The sequence below is a fragment of the Pezoporus wallicus genome, unplaced genomic scaffold (genome assembly GCF_028554395.1).
Source record: "Pezoporus wallicus isolate ANWC-B61680 ecotype Strahan unplaced genomic scaffold, APGP_CSIRO_Pwel_v1 contig_6401, whole genome shotgun sequence".
Taxonomy (NCBI): domain Eukaryota; kingdom Metazoa; phylum Chordata; class Aves; order Psittaciformes; family Psittacidae; genus Pezoporus; species Pezoporus wallicus.
Genome location: NW_026638608.1, coordinates 845,620 through 865,669, shown reverse-complemented (window position 1 = coordinate 865,669; position 20,050 = coordinate 845,620). Strand labels below are relative to the sequence as shown.

Below are 20,050 nucleotides of genomic sequence, written 5' to 3'. Positions count from 1 at the left end.
TGACTCATTTATAAAGCTTTAATAACCTTCTGCGGTACAAATGGATACTATTGAACTCCCAGTTGACATCAGGAAAAAGACTGACAGTAGTTCCCTTGACTTTTTTTTTTTAAGGAAAGTTTCAGCATCTGTGGCAAAGAAGCTGAATTACTCATCTAGGGAAAAAAAAAATAAAATTGCCCATTTCCAAATGTTGCCATAAGCCTGGAGGTCAGTTCTGATGTGTGGGTTATGACGGATGAAGCCTTAGAACGCAAATCAAGAACTGCTAGATCAGTATGAGACAGTGCTGTCAGTTCACTAGGAAATTACACTAACTTCTCAGCATGCAAAAATAGACAATGATTTAGCACGTTAGATTTCAAATGTATGCATGACAGGGAAGCTTTTCCCTGTGGGGAACAAATGGAAATACCTCCTGACAATTAGCTAGCTATTTTGATTTAAAGTTTCTACTAAAAGCAGCGTAGGTCTAGATATGCAGGTTCATTTGCCTTTTCTTTCAATATGATAAATATATAAAAAAAATAACCTTCATGATATTAACATTGGACTCTAATAACCGAAAAGACTCTGCTTTTGAGACAACCTCCTATTATTTCAGAGACCTCTTGAATGCAATAGTTGCTTTCAGACTAAGTGGGCTTGATGAAAAACACTGGAGTATTTCAGAAATTAGCAGCACCCACCAGTTATTAGTATTAATTTCTTAGAAGTCACAGAGGATGGGTAAAGTTCCAGGGAACAGAAAACGAAGTGTAGTACCTAACTCTACAAAGGATAAAAGGTCAAAGCTGTTAGCCAGCTGGCCTTCATTTTCCACAGAATTATCTGAGCATAAATAAATCCATGTCTAAGTACCTAAAAAATAACAAGATCAGCAGTAGAAAGTGTATGTATATATCCCAGCACATATATTCACATATGCCTGCAGAGAATTAGTGATTCCCAAACCAGAAATGGCCAAAATGTCATGCTATTATAAAAGCAATTCAGCAAACCAGCACGTTTGAATGTATAATCAGTAACTTCAACAGAAAAAAATACATGAGAGTCTTCCTGTTCTACTGAGCACTAATGAAAATTAAGCTTAATTATGGTGTCTTAATTATTTGGGACTCAGATTTAAAAAAAATACACTGAGTAACTAGAATGAATTCAGAGGAGAGGAGAAAAAATGAGATGGCATATAATAAAAACACTGGGAGAACTGGACTTCAAAATGATAAGGAGAATTTCCAAATATATACAATTAACCAAAATAAAAATACAGTAACTGCTCTTCATATTCACTAAGTACAGAGCAAGAGGCAATGGGGTTTAATTCCCCCTTAATCTTTAGCTTAACTCTTACATACAGTTAAAAATTGCACAGAGAACCTACAGAATCACTGGAGATTCTCAAACAGCTATCATTTGTTAGGCTACCCAAGATGTATCTTAATGTAATAAAAAAGCTCTGTCAATACCTAAATCCTGCAGTATGTAATGCAGAACTCATGGCAACTGCACCAAGTCACATCCTAACTGCATAACATAGATAAAAAAGTATCTATGCAGTAGATCTCATGCAATAAAGGTGGGTTGTTCACAGGCTGTGGATGTACAGACTCTCTCGTTGTCCTGCCTGGCACCATATCTCCCCTCTTCACTTATATGTATCAGCATTTTTCTTTATTGGTCTGCAGTCAGAAACATGATGTATCACACACTTCTCATTCTTGAAACAGATTACACCCATAACAGAAGGCAACATTCAGCACTGTATAAAAGAATTGCAGAGATTTGCATGGGAGCAGATTCATTTCTTGAGGGCAGCAAGTCCTCTGAATGCTTAAAGGGATTCTCTTATGAGTCAAAGATGAGAGTCTACATTTTGTCTGGCTGCACTGAGCACTGAACATGTTTCTGTAACCTGCAGTCCTGTATTGTGTTCTTCTGTCTTCAAGTGCAGAGCAACAGAGTATCTCATCAATGTTCCACTTATTTAGTGAAATCCTTTTTACATAATCTCACACTAAATACCAGTGTGATATTTTTACTAATCAAAGAGAGATTAAATTGGGGAAATTTAAAAAAGGAACATACTGCAAAAAAACTGGATGCGATTCATTATTCACTGTGGTCCAGTATGCAGTCCCCATGAACATCCAGTACCATGTGCCAGAAAAGGGTATGTATGTAGTGCAGACTGAAAGATTTCATTTTAAACTGCTGGTGAGAGAGAATTTTGAAGGGTAAGATTTTAATATTCCAAAATATAACATGGAGGTTCTTTTTGTGGACAGAAACACCCACTCCGTCTTAGAAGCTTATTTAGCTCAGTGTGAATGACAACCTGGTGCATACAGTTTCTGAGAGATCACCTTTGTCTCATCAGGATGTTGAGAACCCCCATTTACAAAAAAAATGTGCATCTTCATAACATTTGCAGGGTTACAGACCAACAAACTATGAAGTAAGACTTCTCCCACAGCATGAAGCAAGTAGCCTTTCCCAGTGAGTGTATCATGCAGGTTTAGCCAATTATTAAAAGCAAGCCGTGACAGGTAAAAGCAGGAAGAGGATGCCTGGGGAACAGAGATTTGTATAAAGGTTAGAGGCAGCACGGGCAATATTGGTTGCAAAAGCAATCAGGCAAAGACAAACACAAAAAAGGACGATTACATCTAACTACACAATACATACTACATGACATGGATGAAGACTTCAACAACACAACATTTTAACACTGCAACAGCAATGGATACTGAATACATCACCTGCAATACCACCACAATATGGAACTGGGTATCAACACAGTGAAGGCATATTACAGCAAAAAAGACCTCACAACAATATCCCAGTCCACAGTTGGGGAAACAAATTTCTCATTCAGGGTTGTTTTTTAAATACTTTTACTGCTTTCTGAGCACATTTAAACTGCTTGAAGTCTGCACTGAAATTGGTTTTTACTGACTACATACATCCAGCCTGTATAAAGGAGGACAATGAGCATATCTGGTTTGGAATATAACACTGCCCATTTAGCAGTGCGAATATGGTGACATCCCAGATAATAATAGTCTTGATCCCCCCTGAATTCCTGGTTTTTCTTGTTTCCTACTTTGCTCTTGGAAAATAAAGAGAATTTAATCCTCACGCTTCTACTATCAAATACCAGTTTTCAATTTGGAGAGTTATGAAACAGCAACAGGCAGGGGTGATAACAGGAAAGACAGGATTAACAGAAGGAAGGAAAAGATGCTGCTGAGTGGAAGGACAAGAAAAGAGAAAGGAAGCTGTCTACTTTATACACATGACAGCAGCTAGTCGGCCAGCAAATAACAGCTGCCACTCAGCAATACTTCTGTCTCCTTGAAAAACAAGTTTAGTTATTTACAAGCTGTATTTATTGGTTCCTTTCTCCCATTTCTATTAAATATCTGACTTAAAATTAGTATTACCAGCATTCACTGGATATAAAGCTTTTTAATACTCTCAGCCTCCCAGCCTTCTTTTTTCACCACGAAAACGTGACAGAGAACTACAGAACTATAACAACTTATTTGAATATAATGTATCTGAAATAAGCCTGCCCTCACAGCTTTACCTACCTACAGATGAATGCTTGAAGATCAGAGTCCCATTATTTTCAAGAAAAGATGTCTGGTGGTATAGTAATTCTCTCCCGCTTGTAATGAGATAATTTGCTGCACCAGAAAGCACATTGCTGGGTATCTTGTTTAAAAAATACCCTACACCAAAACTAAACAAAAACCAAACACCACCCCCAAAACATAACATTAATAGAAAAAACTAGGGCTCGGAAGGAACCACAAGAGTGCATCTAGCCCATTCCTTTCCCCATAAGGATAAATTGCAACTCCATCATCCCGGGCAGATGTAGTGTCACTTTTCAAAGACTTCTAGTGCTGAAGTGTTGCAGTGTTGTACTATCCCTAGGAACATATTACAGTGTTTCACCTTTTTTTTCTAAATAGTATTTCCTAATACTACTTTGACACTCTTTTCTAATAGTGTTAGTCCAGATTGAAATCTGAATCTTGGTTGAAATACTGAATCTAATAGTCCAGATTGAAAATGCAATTTAAGTCTAATACCTGTTCTGTCTCCCATGGACAAGGAAATCCTGGGGTTTTGCCTCTAACTCTTTGTACAGCCTTCAAAACTATTTAGGTTACAGTGGTATTCTCCTCCTTAAACAAACCATCCCAATTCTTTCTCTCCCTCCTCACAGGACACGTTTCCTTAAAGCATAGCACACAAAAATGGTCAAAAGATTCTCCTAGGTCAGCAATGACAGCGATCCCATCTAGCATGTTTTGCATGTTGTAACATAAGAAGAGAACTTTGTGCGTAAGACTCGTACAATACTCTTAATTTATGTCATAGACGATGAACAATATCGATACCAGAGTTAAGAGTAAATAAGAGTATTGCCAGGCCTCAGAAAGAAGAAACATTTAGGCTGAATTTAGGCCAAATTATTTCTTCTGTGAACAACAATACAGAGTGTTTCTTTTGTTATAGGAATGGTTAAAAAAAACCACCTCTAAAGAGTAGTCACATGATGGGTATTTTCTTGCTGTTTTCAAGAATGGCAAAACAGGAACGCAGGCACTAGTTTTCTTCAGTGATGTGATTAAGCGTAAGCTGTCAAGAGCATTTTACTTTAAAGGTATAGATTTTAACACAAGTAAAATGCAAATACAGGCAGTGGAGCACGGTATATGTAATAACATAAAAGTGAAAGTCTTCTGAGTGTGGTTCAGCCTGTTAGCTCTCCTTCCATCTGTAACTGCCTCAAAGCAAGTATTTCAGTCTCCTGGGGCTCTCCAATATGCTCTATCCAGAATTTAGTTTTGCCAGCAACTTACAAAACATGAATGATGCAGTACTTTGCAATTTTACTTGTCATGGCTGCACACAGCCTTTGTAATGACCCCCCTAACTCTGCTTCTTTCAGTAGCTCACAATTTTAATTACTTGACAGCACAAAGCTCAGTCCTAGTTAGGCTAAGCTAGCAGACCCAAGAACTGCTACTTCAGCCACAGCAGAGGTAGACATTCCTTGGCTCACACCTTCAGGCTTTGCTAAGGAGCCAACTTTGCTGCCATCAGGCAATTAGCATGTCACAGTCTGTAGTATCTTACTTTGAGTGAAGGTACTAATGACATGTACTGGAATATTTATCTAGCTTATGTATCTCCTGGGAAAATTTCAACAGTCTTCAGGACCTAAGCAGATGTAGTCTTAAGCAGAATTGCTTCTCACAGAGAATGTTATTTAGAGAATATTTAAATATTTGCTCCCTTCTGCGTTTGCTGTGTCAAAAAATGTCAAAAGGCTAATACAAGAGCCTGGTCTCTACATAACCCATTCACACTAACACACTACATGCGATATCGAAACAGTCCAATGAATTATTCCTGATTAAAATATAAGAATAAACAAAATGAACATTTCTCTAGTTAGTGAAAGCAATGAAGGATCTGTCAGTTTCACCAAGAATTATTTGCTAGGGAAATTCACCTTGCAGAGTTTCCAGGCACAGGAAAATTCATCTCCAAACTATGTCAACAAAGTTATTAAAAAATCACCATTCTTCAGAAAATGACAGTAGGAAGCAGCCCACCCTCCAGAAATAAATTCGTATTAAGCAGAGCTTTTCTGTGGAGCCTGACACATTCTACCAACACTAAGGTATATATTGCAGATACTTTACTCCTCTTTGAGTGCTGATACTTATAGAGATCCAGATAGATAAACAAATGGCTAGAAAAGCAGAATAAGAATAAAATTCCTAGCCAAATAATAATGTCAGGTTACTTAAATAGTAACTTAACTTTTACTATACATGTATATAGCAAAATCTTCAATAACACTGTGATACCACCCTACCTTCTGCATTTATAAGCCAATAATTTATCGTGTAACTTCATATTCTATAGAGATGAGCTGCTAACCAGTCATTGTAAATGATAAAGAAAAATTAAAAGATGAAGTCTACTGCACTGTCATGCAAATCACTTCGTGCTGATACACAATATATTCAAAACAGTTGCCACCTGCCTCCTTCAAAAACAGGGTAACATTGGTTTGGTTTGCCTTTTTAACCATTTGTCTTGTTTCAGTCAGTTCAAATTTTCACATGATCATTTCATACAGGCACTGAAACAGTGTGCAGTCTTCAAAGACTAAACCCACATCTTTCCTTATGAGAGCAGACATTTAGCTCTGAAGAAAAAAAAAAAAAATAAAAAAATCACTGAAAACTCAATGAGCTGCATGCTCCTATCAACATTCCTCTTAAGTGATAGGTGCCAATGGTGGCAGGTGACAACTTTGAATTTTATACTTAAAGCTCTGACTGTATTTAAAGCACTGTATTTGTAAAGGTTATAAGGTTCAATATTGCCCGTGATACCACAGACCCATCACCCTCCTTAAAATGAGCAGTTTGATCATTTCTGCTCAAACCCCCCATGATTACAGCACCTCCCTGTGCTGCCAGTATTGAGAACAGGGACTGTACCGTCCGGCGTTGCCTGCTGACGGGGTTTTTTACATTTGACGTAATCGTGGTCAACTGGAGTGGCTGTGTAAGGTGGGGATGTCAGACCTGGACCGCAGGAGGAGGGGAGGGAAGTCCCAGGGCCTGGCACCGTTCCAGCTGAAGAGTGAGAGTCTTCATCAATCATGCAAGTTTTTTCCCTGGGACAGGCAAGAAAAAGAATAGTGTTAACATACTAGGGACACACATGAAGATCAAAAGGAGACTACATGTTCTTACGATGTTCCCAATACAGTCATCAAATCTTACTAGCAAATTGTAAACGATGGATTTTTAGTACAGGTTATATTCCTGCATTGTCACTGGTCAACAGTAAAACTTTCTTTACTTTGTAGTTGTTAATGAGACAAATTATGAGGACTAAAGTCTCTTATCCTTTAAAACAAAGGCCATTTGCTTTTGCATTGTTATTAGTTGATTAAAAAATAAACTTATTAAGATATAAAACCAGTGGCTTCAAAATGGGTCACAAGATAAAAATTGTTCTCTTTTGTTCCTTTCTCATCTGCCATGGGCCAATTATTGAGAACATCTCAACACATCATTATAATAGTCTTACTGTTCATGGTACCTGAAAACTCCAAGCATTAGAATTAATTCTAATCATGGTGTTTTGTTCACATTTCATTCAGCTTCATTTCAGCAGTTTATTATACAGTATTTATTGGTATGCTTTCAGAGGATACTCCTGGAAATTAACACTCACTTTTCTGCAACTTTTGGGGTGTTCTTCTCCTCACCCCGGGCAAATGGTCCCTCAGAAGCTTCTTTCATGAAACTAACTAGTATCTCTGCATCTACTCCAGAGTCTGGTTTCCCCACAAGTTTCAAAATAGAAGCATGAAGTCGAAAGTATACCTAGAAAACACCAAAGTCCATTTGGTCAGTAGAGAATTCGTAACTCTGCAACTTAGTACAAATAGCCTCTTCTCTGAGGAAACCATAGGATTTAGTACAGTCAGTCATCTGTTACCTAAACTTACCTGAGTAGGACTTTTCTTGCCTTTGAAAGTTGCTTATAAGTTACAAGACAGTGAACACTGCAAAAATTTTATGCGACCTATGGAATATAACAATGACAGCAGACCTGGTCTGCCTGGAGGCAAAGCACCACTGAGTATGTTCCAGACACACTATTTTTACCAGCCAACACAATAAAAGCAAAGGCATGACTACTATTCCAACTCCTACATGAACTTCTGCTTTTATAGATATGAGATGCTTCTGAAACCTACACATTTGATTTTGATAAAAGCTGACTAATGAACTGAGTACAGCAAAATCCAGAAGTGGGATTTCTGCATGCCTGTCCAGTACTGAGACTGTATATATAAACAGTCTTTTAAACAAAACCAGCCTGACTAACATGATCCATTTTATTCTCCAGTCACTCCTGTTAATGTTCCCAGGTGCAGAGCACCATGTACTTATGCCTAATAATATGAACTAATAATAACTGGTATTCCGCTATCTGTAGAGAACAAGGTTTTCAAACCTACATATTTAACTTTCTTTTACCTCCAACGCTTCCATGGCAAGTTCTGGTGGATTATGATAGTGAATTTTCTTTGGGTATCGGGCAGCCTCCTCATGCAAGTAATGGCCTGCCTGTTTGTAATGCAGCAGATAGACAACAGGAGGCTGTTTCTGCTTCTCTGCAATCTTTCCCAGCATGTAATGAATAAGCCACTCCTCTTCATCACCATCTCCCTCACAGCGAGATGCTGACGTAAAACACAACTTGGCTGTCTCCAACATACTGTCCCGACGCTCTTCCATCTGTGATTGAACAAAGTGTTGAGAATACATGAATTCACTGTGCTGGGATGAAAGGTTCTAGAAATATATTCCTGTGTATAAAATTGCATAAACAAGGTATATCATTTAAAACACTTTCAACCTGAACATATCCAAGTGATCAAATATACCCTGACAACACATAAAATGTGTTTATTGATAGGCTTTTGTTCATTTCAGTAGCTGCTGACACAAATAACCAGAACAAAACAGTAAGACAGAAGTGTAAGAATATGCATATAAATCTGAAAAATACCAAACCAATATATATGTCTACAAAATTTTTTCCACTTTTTCAGAGCTGTAATTATGTTAACTCTTCAAAGAATAAAAGACATTTTTGTTCTGCACCTAAAGTCTGCCAGAACCACTACAGACCATTATCATTTGTGAAGAAATGTATTTTATCTGTCTCACAGTGCATATAATTTTGAGCTGAATATTGCAAGAATACCCCCCCAATGTATCAAAGAAATTAAAACCAGCAGCATAAATTAAACTGCCAGTAAAGTCACCTACAAAACTACATCAAAAGATGCATACATGCAATTTTCTCTCTCTGAAAAAGAAACTGATAAATTTAAATTCTTGGGTTACAACAGTAACCTCAGCACTTGTTGCACTTCAAAAACTGTAACACAACCTTCCCTTTCTAAACATTTTGTAATGAGAAGAGAATAATAAAGGTTTTATGTATGAGAAACACAATACTGATGAATGGAGATTATATTGTTCCAATTTATTATAATAGAGCTTTTCTTAGTAAATATGTGGATTTAATATATTCAAATGGAAGAGTCAACTAGTCCTAAACAAACATTCTAATTTCATCCACAACCTAAGATAGCTGTTCTGTATTGTACCTTTTATCTGATAATACGAAATAACTCCAGCACTAACCCTGGAATTCTCCAGCAAGTCCCTCATAGCCAAGAGGCCGAAAACAGTTAACATCAGAGTTTCAATAGATCAAATGCATAAAAATGTAATAACTTAATTTTCTGAGTAGTTACTTTTGGAGCTCTTGGATGTAATAACCCTCAGAAGGAAACCCCTATTGTTAGTTGTCATTTCAAATATACTACTTAATAAACCACGTTCTCCTTTAATACGCATGCTTACACCATCTTTCTTCTTTAGAGGGTCAAACACTATGCAAGTGTCTATGGGACATTCAATGCTCAGACGCAAGACACATCACGTTGCTGTAAATACGTTCTCTTGGAAACAAAGGACGTTCCCAGTACCACTTCTCTACAGTTCAAACCCTCAAAGTTTTTTACAACTTACAGCAGACACCCAGGAGCACTTCTTTTTTTCACTCTGCTTCCCGTTGTGGACTACATAATATTTTTAAGTGAGAATAGTTAAAGCAGAAATAGTTTACTGGTCAAAAAAGACATACAAAACATTTCCTCTAGCAACTTTTATCCCTGTCAGAGAGGATTCAGAATTGTTCACTTTGTCTTAGCAATAAACTTCAACTTTTCCAGCACTGTCATGCAAAAAGAACTAATGAATTTGTAACTTTTCAAATGAAAATTCTATCTATCTCCTCTTTTTGATCTTTTAAGTAAATAGTTCCAAAACATAGAAAAGGGTGAAGGATGTCTTTAGATATGAGACAAAGTATGACGCAGATATCAGAGTAATTCCTGATCTTTTCACTATATGAATATGTATGCATTTCACCTTTTCCTGAAAACATTGTATGACATTTACAGAAAGATAAGGTAATTCTAATTCCCCTATCCAGAATGTTACAAAAGTTAATTCAAAGATCAGGCTCAAACTAATTCTACATGGGAAAAAGAAAAAGCCTTTAAATACTGCTGACACCAGCAGATTATATGAATGAATATTAGAATTTCCAACATTACTAAGTAGCCATACAGTCTAATATCTGGTATAAAGCATGTAAATATTTAACAGTTACTATGTTAGAAAATATCATTTAAAATAGTTAAAACTTAATAGTCCACTCAGTTAGATCCCACCTGCTGTACAACTTCAGGGGGGAGTTCTGATTTCCACTGCTTAAGCTGTCGAGATGCAAAAGAATGTAGGGCATAAGAAATGGTGCCATATTCTATCCACAAGGAGAGATTAGAGCTGTCAATCTCCAGGGCTCGCTTGAAGCAATTCAAGACAGGAGTAGAGTGCTTCCAGATTGGGCCGTCGCTTTTCAACTCGTTAGAGTTCAACTTGTCCTGAATACGACTTGCTCGAGCCAGAGCCATGCCAGCCCACGAATCAAACCTATGCAAGCAAGAGTGTAACACATAAACCATTTCCCCCCTAAACAGTACATTGAATGGCACAGACAAGATTAATTTTGTTGTATCTTTTCTCTTCCTTCCATCGTACTCTCTTAAAAAAAGATCTCTGCATCTCCTCCCTTCACAGTGAAACAGAGGCAGTATAGCCTAAATCAAACAGATTTTATTAAATATGGTTTCCTACTAAAGCACTGTGCCAAATGTCATGTCACACATGAAAGTTAAATGAAACAAGGTTTATCTGCCATGCAAAAATAGCATTTCTGTACTTCTAACGGCAGCACTCCCATCGATTTATTTTCTCAGTAACCACCCTGTCCTGTCCAAACATTGTCACCCTACATTTCTGTAAGCCAGCGGACAGCCATTATGATATTTTGTATTGTTAGACTGAACTGTGAATGGTCTTTATCCTCATCATCACTTTCCAACATAAAATCACAAAACCTAAAATGCACGCAGTAGGAAAATTCTGATGAACGATGAAGACTGTTTACTGAGGGGACAGGACTGTTCAGGATCTAGTCCTGTGTTTATGAGATCATTGACGATACAGTCTGAAGAGTAGTTTCTGTATTCCACAATCTCACCTGACATCTGGGGTCATCAGCCCTGGAATTGATCAATTTTACCATAATTCTAACAGCAAAGAAATAATCATAATGTTCTAATTTTTTTGCTTGTAATTACTTGCTGATTTCAATTGAAAACCTATTTCTAGGTCAAGTGACCTCAATAGTCAGATTCCTGAAGGGAATGGAAGGAGAACTGTAATAGACATGTGAAGATGTAGTATCTCATATGACTAGGATAAAAATACTGTGCTACCACATAAAGCATCTTCTGAGCAACAAAACATCACACAGTGAAATGCATTCCACTCATTTATTTATGCATTTAGGTATAAAAGTACGAAAGCTACAGAAAAATGGGGGATGGCAATTTCTTTACCAAGCTTCAAACAGAAGTTTTAGCAATCTGCTAATCAGAGGTCCCAGACAAGAAGATTCATTAACACTAAATTACAGCTATTTCCTCTGTAGATTTCACATGTAAAATTGCTTTGTGCCTTCACCTTCCCTTTTGTCTCTGTCACTGGATTTAGAAGTAGTTTTCTTGTCTCAAATCTATCAAACTAGGGGTTTGTCACTGACCCTGAGCTCTCAACTTCAAGGAGAACTAAAATGAAAGCTAACATCTAATATGCAAACCCTTCAGTAAAATTAAAGATCATTTAATTTCATTTGAGAAAACTTTTATTCAAAACAGGTTTTATTTTTAAGATGGCAGAGCTTAATCTTGGTGGTATTTCAGTAAGTTGTAAATTACAAAGAAACAAGATGTTTAAGCATCACCGAAATATTTTACTTGAGTTTGTATTCTTTGAGTAGTTCACTTGCAGCAAGACCAATACTTTTGGAAAGGTATCAGCCTAAACAGTTAATCACCTACAGAACACTATTTGTGCTATAGCTATGCTACTAACAGTGACATCTTTCATTCCTTGTCATGTATGAACATGATGAAACAAAGAACAAAAGGTGCAGAAGAGAAATATTACTTGGTCCTTGCCCTTCCCAGATATTCTTGATTTTATCATTTCATTTATCAGCTATAATTTCAGAACAATCAAATACTTAACACTAGGTTTTGTTTTGTCTTTTTTTGGGTTATTTTATCGAGACACTCAATTATACAATAAATCTATAATAATGGATTGCAGGCTTTTTAGTTTGGGGTTTTTAAACTCCTGAAACCAAAATAAATATCTTTTGTTGTCTGCCTTTTAGTACTGAAAGAAGCAAAAAGAATGAATGAAGTGCATCAGGAATCAGTACTACTGACCTGTTCGGACAAATACAAATGTCGTGCATGTAAAATTTAATGGCCTTAGACTGTTCTTTATTCTTGAAATGATAGTCTGCCAGAAGATAGTACAACTCAGTCACCACTGGTGGAGAATAGTCTGCACCATCTGGGAGAGACGGTACCTGAGAATAAAAAAAAAAGTAAAGGTTCATGTTAAATGAAACAGTCACATTAAAGGAGCTGCACACTTCCTTCTTCCTTGTAGTGAAAGTAGCCTTCCCATCACCGAACACGAAGGTAGAATCTGAAGACAGTGACAGCATCCCACAGATTCACAGAGCACTTACAAACACTAATGAACATCTCATACTGACTGCATATTAATCAATATTACCTCTTGCCGTTCCAAGACTGAACTTTGGTGGTGTCATTTAATTTAAATTATCTGAGGAAATCCAACATCATGGAATAAATAATTCCCCAAACTATCTCAAAGTCAACGCAAAAATAACAACATTTTTTACTCCTATCGATATTTTTTAAAAGCAATTAATTATACCTTGCTGCAAGCTCCTTCAATATAGGCAGATACAGTATCTAGGCTCAGCATAGGCTTGTCTGTTCGAGGAACAATCGTAGCAGTCTTCTTCAAAAGGTTGGCTAAATCAGCTGACACAGTACTGGTTTTATAGCTATCAAATTCTGGAAGAGTTTTAGGCTTAAAATATTCAAACATGAACAAAGCATCTTCCCATGTTAGATCAACCTGAAGAGGGAGGTAGATGAGAGGAGAAAAATAATCCTCAAATTCCACAATCAGAAGTCTACTGATGAATTTCTATGACTATTCTAGTTCATGCGAATATACGTATTACTCTAGCAAGAAACCAATTAAACCTCCCAAGAACAAAACAACTAAAGGCACCATTAATTTATGCTGCTCACAAATATAACATACAGCTCACTGATTTAAAAGACTAAGGTATTTGAACTGTAATTCAGTGTATGTCACTGAAAAATAGTCATCCTGCTTGCTCAGAAGCTGTTTCTAAGCAAGAATCAGCTGCAAATATCCTAAGCAACACAGATCTTAGGTAAGATATGGATAAGAAAAGCTCTACACCTTCAATTTCAAACTCCAGTTAGAACAAATGAAATGGGAATCAGACAAAATTCTGAGACTCAAAAACCTTCAAACTCTCTAATTTAAGAATTTATTTCACATTTTCCTTTCGCTTTTCTTTCTTGAAAACAGTAATAAAAAAAAATAAATTACACTTTCCTTTGCTAGACTGTTTTTCTCTTTTTATTGTTCATCTTATTCCTTACAGTAAACTTTGCTTCTGTGCTCAAAATGGGAAAGTCATATTAGTAAACATCAATTTAACATTGACTTCAATAAAAACTTTCTCATCCAGAATTGCCCAAATATAAACATTTATTTTAGGAGTCTGGGGGCAGAGGGTAATCTTATACATCCCTTTTTCTTTGTTATTCCCATGTTCTCATTATCTTCCTTTCCTAACAGATAAGCTTACTAGACTGAATTCACAAATATTCAATGAATAACATAATAGTATTTGTGTATTGTAAAATGTCAGTTCAACGAAGCCAGACAGTTATTTTCCTTGTATGAAACTGCTTTTAATTTCTAATTCTATGATCACTTGCATTTGGTAAATGCAAAAATCATCTGAGATTTCTGAACAAAATCAGTGCTGTTTCAAGGCAGAGGATTGCTGACCTGCTTTTTCTGTCCCTTTCTTATTACTTCAATGCTCTTCCCAAGGCATCTGTAGATGTTCTCCCAAACTCAACTGAATTTCACATATTTCTGATAAAAGGCTACCAGATGGATTTCAAAATAAGCTATAATATAATTTACTTGCATAATTTTTAACAATGACATTTTTCACTTTCACAAACTGCAGGGCTGGCTGCTAAAGTTTTCTTCTCTCAAGCTGACTTGTTTTCCTTTCTAATTTTCCTCAAGCTCGAACGTCTTGTCTGTTGAAAACAGGAAAGTCATGGCTCAATAAGACTGATTTGTGAATAGCTTCAAAATGGCACACTACTATGACTATGACTACACTAGCATTTCACTTTAAATATCTTTATATTCACAAAGGCTTCCACATTTTTTTCAATTATTTTCTGCAATATGTAAAATACATAAATTTTACAAGGAAATAAAAGTAATCTTTCTCCAAAATATAATATCTGGCATTCAAACCAAACAAAGGTGTATCTTCCATCACTTCAGGATATTCCACTAACATTAAATAATACATATCTTACCTGCTGTACTGAATGTTCTTCTAGGTACCTTGCTTTGCTTTTTTTGCTAGGGAAACCATATAAACAATAAAAACACTGTTCCAAAGCTGTTTCCAGCTCTTCTTTGTATGGATGAGTATCTTCAGAAGTGGATGCTGCAAGTTCTTTTTGTAGTACCTGAACCTGTAACATCACAAATACCAATGAAAAATATCTGGAAGCTGAAGACTGCATGAAGTTGCCTAGCTGTTGGAAGGCTAACAATGAAAACAACATTAAGGCACTACATGTATTTTTCCCAAATTACAACCCAGTATTACCCATATTTCTGTAAACCCATCTCACACAAGTAATTTCAATGGCACTGGAATGGCAATCAAGTGGTTTCATTTTTTATTTTCCTATATTAATTTACGAATTCTTGTCTTTAATCAATGTGATTCAATATCAGCTTAATGTTTCAGACTGGAGATCATTCAAAGCTTTCCACTGCACACCAAGTTCCTTTTGTCACCCCTGTGAATAAGAAAAAGTTACCAAAGAATTTCTACCCTAATTCACAAGCATTCATTTCCTCTGCATGGAAAAAGAGCGATGGAAAGGACTTTGTGGAAGAAGAAACGACAGCTAATGAAAATCTGACTGAAATGGGTGGAGAATTGCACAGTATGAACAGTATCATATAGATAGCTACACACCAAGGAGAGTGTCTGGGTTGATCCCAAATTACTAAACACTGTAGCAAGTTGCTATCTTTAACTTCAACGTTACAAGAAAAAAATACCCATCAGTAGCACATTTTGGAAGATGTTTTTTACTCTAAAACATTCATTAAAAAAGACCTGCAACTGAATGCCAAAGATGAAAGGTAATTCTGTCCTTAAAAAGCAAGCCAAAAAAGAGCACATTCCAGGAAGACATTTCAAAGTCAATCAAAACATATTCACCAAGAATAATCTGTATAGTGGGATTCTGGATCTTCATTTCAAAACCAAAACAAAACCCACACTTAATCACTGATGTTTAAGAATCAGTTTTAACTTATTCCACTATGAAATTTAAATGAAAAAATGAAATGTGTAGGTAGCAATGACATTAATTTTACCTTAAACATCCAACAGCAATATGTTGTGTATGCATCCCCAGCATCAAAGCAGACCTAAAGAAAATTCATTTGAGGTGGTAGAAGTGCTGCTGCTGTAAATCTCATTTGGGAGACTGAAGGGTACAGAAAAATACCAAGTTCTTCACTGTGATATGCCTCTAAAGTTTTAGGAAGCTGTATACTACCAGGAGAGTTCTATTAACTGGTAAGTAATTTCCTTTATGCATTTTCCTAAAAAAAAATCCACTTTCATTTATTCAACTTTAGTAGGACCAGCTTCTCCCAACCAGCCACGCCTATTCCTCAGCACACTGATTAAGAGTTTCCTCAATGTCCTGGGTTCAGCAGTAGCAGTCATTTTTCTCCTTCGTGGTAGCTGGTGCAGTGTGGTGTTTGACTTCCAGCCTGGGAACAGTGCTGGTGATACTGATGTTTTCGGCTGTTGCTAAGTGATGCTTGCCCTGACCAAGGACTTTGTGAGGCTCATGCTCTGCCAGGGAGGAGGGGAAGCCAGGAGGAAGCAGAGACGGGGTGCCTGACCCAGGCTAGCCAAAGAGGTATTCCATACCACAGCACGTCATGCCCAGGGTGGGGGGTAACTGGGAGTTGCTCTCAGCCCGGCTCCACTCACTGGGAGTGAGTAAACAAGCTGTTTGGCTAGGGTTTAAACCACGACACTCAACTGAAATTTTGCAGTTATAAATGAAAAATGCAAAGCATTCACCTATTTGCAATTTGTATAAAAGATTATCTTACTTTTACTTTAGCTACCTGCTCCTTTTTCAACATCTAGGATTGTAAATTCTATTATTTATGCATACAATGCACGGTAAAAGAAGTTTCTCGTCATGACTGGCTTTCCTGACACAAAACACTGCACATCATCACAAGGCAAAATTCTGTCACTCTTCATGTAAGAAACTTGGTTGTAAGTGCTGGGATTAACTATTAGATGTTAACTCTCTTCTGCTTAAAAGATCTGCGCTAAGAACAAAGTGCCATTTATTAAGAGCCAAACCCCTGAACAATAAGAGTAAAGACAATTCTTAGAAGGCACTTCAATGACATTTTGAGTCACAGCAATCATCTTTTGAGTCACAGCAGACACCTCATTTCCACTACTTTTCCTGTACAAATTTATGAACAAAGTTTGAAATTTGTAGAAAGTGTAGATAAATAAGTTAAAAGGAAGATGTAAGATCACAGGATACTCCTAATAAAAGCACGGCATTTCTGCTGCTGCTCACAAAATCACATCTAACACCACTAACAGAACTCTCACTTGAACAGTATGCAAAACAACCTCCTGTGTTCTTCATTAGCTTTTAAAGTCTTGGCAATAACCCAGAACTGGTCTTCATAATTCAAACTTTGACTACTCTTAAAGGACTTAACTACATATTAATCTCTTGCACACAACCTTCAGCCACAAGTAATACAATGTGCTTGAGCAGCCAGGTCATCTATAGAAGGTTTTATAGACTAATATTACATGATGACACTTTTAATATTCTTGAAGCTGTCTTTCTCTTCAAATGATTAATCCTATTTTTATCCTTCCTTATCTTTCCAACATCTGCTTGTTTCTGAAAACTAAATTCTTGGGCTCAATAACATGATACAATATTTTAGTTTAAATGCGCAATTCTGCAGCCGAAAATAGAAGATTTTTTCCAAAGTACCTGATGACATTTGCAAAGATCTAGCTGTAAACGCATTCACAGCTCTCAATTATCTGCAATTTATCCTGGTTCACAGGCCATACTCTGGCTCCCCAGGCTGTGGATACAGGCACACTACAGATACAAGTAGATTCATCACTCAGGAACACTGCACCTGCGTTCAAGCTCAAGTGTGGAGACAAGCTATTTATTTTCTTGAAGCACAGTGCTAATCCACCCTCTGGACCCAAGGCAGATCCATGCAGAGGCAGTTCAGGTGTATCAGCATTATGCTCCTAATACCAGTGAGACTGAGGAGAGCAGGATGCAGAGGTAATCTAATAGCCCTACGCTGAGTCAGCCTCAGTTCAAACACTGTTCATTAGCTCCAGCCATACCAGGGTGAGCTGACTCCTGCAGAACCCCTCAGGCTCTCCACGCCATCCTTCCCAGCTGTCTAAATTACTGTCCTAGACATGCTGCTGCTCAAATGCAGAGGCAGATGGGGTCTGGCACTGAGCTGAAGCTAATAAGCTCCAGGGAGTGCTGAGATGGGAAATTAAACTAATCATGATTTTCTCTTGGCTGAAGGTAATAAACCTCAATGAAGTCAAGCTGAATCTGTGAAGTGCCACTGTAATATCCCTGTAGAGCACTGCCCAGTTAACTGCCATGGTACCAAATTAGTTGGGGTTTTGCCAACAGCCAAGTTTTGCCAACAGACTGTCAGTACTCTGCACAGGGAAAAGCTGACTGCACTTTGGTTTCTAAGCTAAGGGTAAGGTGAGGAAACAGCAAAACACATAGAAGTATCCTCCTTCAACCATGGGAAATTTCTTTTCTGGTGTAAGAACTAGACATTAAGGAATAATCTTCAAAAGGTCAACAACAAATGGGTAACTGCTTTCATCTAATAATGCTACAGCACTACTGCCCAGACACCCATTTCTGGAGCATATTAGATCTTCTAACATGCCCATCTGAACAACAGAGCAAAGAACAGCCTTCAGACACAGGACCAGAGTAATCCTTCATTCTCTTCACCCTTTGTTCAACACCTGAAGTTACATTTAGGAATTGTGTATCTGAAGTTACGTTTAGTTAGTAACATGAAAACAACAGAAGTACTATTTTTTCAGTCTGTGGTATAAAACCAAGGCAGGTGTAATCAAACAAGTCAAATTTATCAGCAGAACAGCCAAACATATCACAGCTTCAGGACGAAATTCAGGTAACACCACACGGACTGTGTGTAAAATGTTGCTGCAAGCAGGGCAGAGTTGTGGCTGAGCTACCACACAAAGAAGATAAAACTGGAAATAGATTCAGTATCAGGTATTCCCTTCCCACAAGTCACAAGCAGTTTTATATGTTCATCAGCAAAAATAAAGCCCAATGTTACCAGTCATCTGGATGAATGCTGGTAAGCACTAGAAATTTTTATTAGCTTCAAACAGTACATCTGTTTACTTTTAAAGAGTAGAAATGTTCTCTTTTGAAGCTAAGCATCACAAAGTTCAAGTCATTCAACTGAAGTTTTACCAGGATCAGTGACTGATACAGGCCCACATTTCTCCTAAGTACTCAGAATAATCACTTAACACTTCTCCCATGCTTCCTCTTTCAGGGCAAGGTAAATCATTTACTTTATACATCCCGTGCAAGATGTTTTTACAGTACAGAGTTAGTTATCCAAAGACATTTCTTATCTGACGAAGACTCCTGTTTAGAAAACATACCTCTGGACAGGGGTCTGGAATAACAAGCTTTTGCTATTCAAAATTAACTGACTGAAACATTCACGCATGGGAGAAGAAGGAAAGTAGCTTTAAAAGTGCATTTTAAACATGACGACAAGGCAATAAACAAACTAATGTAAGTTTGAAATTGTTCCCTGCTTTGAGACAGGGCTTAGCCAGATGACTTTCAAGGGTCCCTTCCAACCTAAATTACTCTATGACGCTAACACTTACATAGAACTTGAGAAGAGCACCATCTGAATTGCAACACCAGGATCTTCTTCCCAAATACTCATGAGCAGTGTTCAGCAGCATCAGTGAAGAAGGCAACATAGGGGTATCAGGACTCACTGGAAGAAAGAAGATGGTAAATAATTTAAGTAGCACAGAACTGAGTTAAATCGAACTAGCCAATGCTTCACCTGGCAAAAGAAGTTTCCTCTGTGATAAGAAAGTGATGTTTCCATACCCCTCTACTTCCTTCAGTCAACAAGGTAAGATGACAAACAATTATTTTCTTGTTGATATTGCCAGACAGTAATGAGCTTAGCTCCAATATGTAAAACAGAATAACTAATTCACCTTCTTCTCCCTGGTTCTGCTGCTGCTGGCAGCAAAGGGATTGAAAAGTATCTTCCTCATGCTGGATGATTCTGTGCAGGATTATCCATGGAAGCACTGAGGAGACATATGGCTCTTTTGGTTCTTCCTGGACTGCCATGCTGCAGTCTATGATCTAATAAAGGAACAGACATTATACAGATAAAGTGACATGAAATAAAGGTCAGGTGTGAATCCTTTCCGA

The 20,050-nt window shown here is 37.3% G+C and overlaps 1 protein-coding gene across 6 annotated transcripts in view; it reads right to left on the bottom strand.

Annotated features, from left to right (window-relative positions):
- CABIN1 (calcineurin binding protein 1) overlaps positions 1 to 20,050 on the bottom strand; it is a 108,805-nt gene that overhangs the window by 70,844 nt on the left and 17,911 nt on the right. For 4 of the 6 annotated variants that reach the window (XM_057411383.1, XM_057411388.1, XM_057411385.1 and 1 more), the window contains exons 18-26: positions 19,828 to 19,981; positions 19,480 to 19,595; positions 14,762 to 14,923; positions 13,023 to 13,229; positions 12,500 to 12,645; positions 10,373 to 10,634; positions 8,097 to 8,357; positions 7,285 to 7,436; positions 6,540 to 6,718 (exon numbers count right to left, since the gene is read on the bottom strand). In XM_057411383.1, coding sequence (XP_057267366.1) covers positions 6,540 to 6,718; positions 7,285 to 7,436; positions 8,097 to 8,357; positions 10,373 to 10,634; positions 12,500 to 12,645; positions 13,023 to 13,229; positions 14,762 to 14,923; positions 19,480 to 19,595; positions 19,828 to 19,981 — 1,639 coding nt within the window. The remainder of the gene's footprint in view (positions 1 to 6,539; positions 6,719 to 7,284; positions 7,437 to 8,096; positions 8,358 to 10,372; positions 10,635 to 12,499; positions 12,646 to 13,022; positions 13,230 to 14,761; positions 14,924 to 19,479; positions 19,596 to 19,827; positions 19,982 to 20,050) is intronic. The other 2 variants (XM_057411386.1, XM_057411387.1) reach the window with 1 other exon arrangement.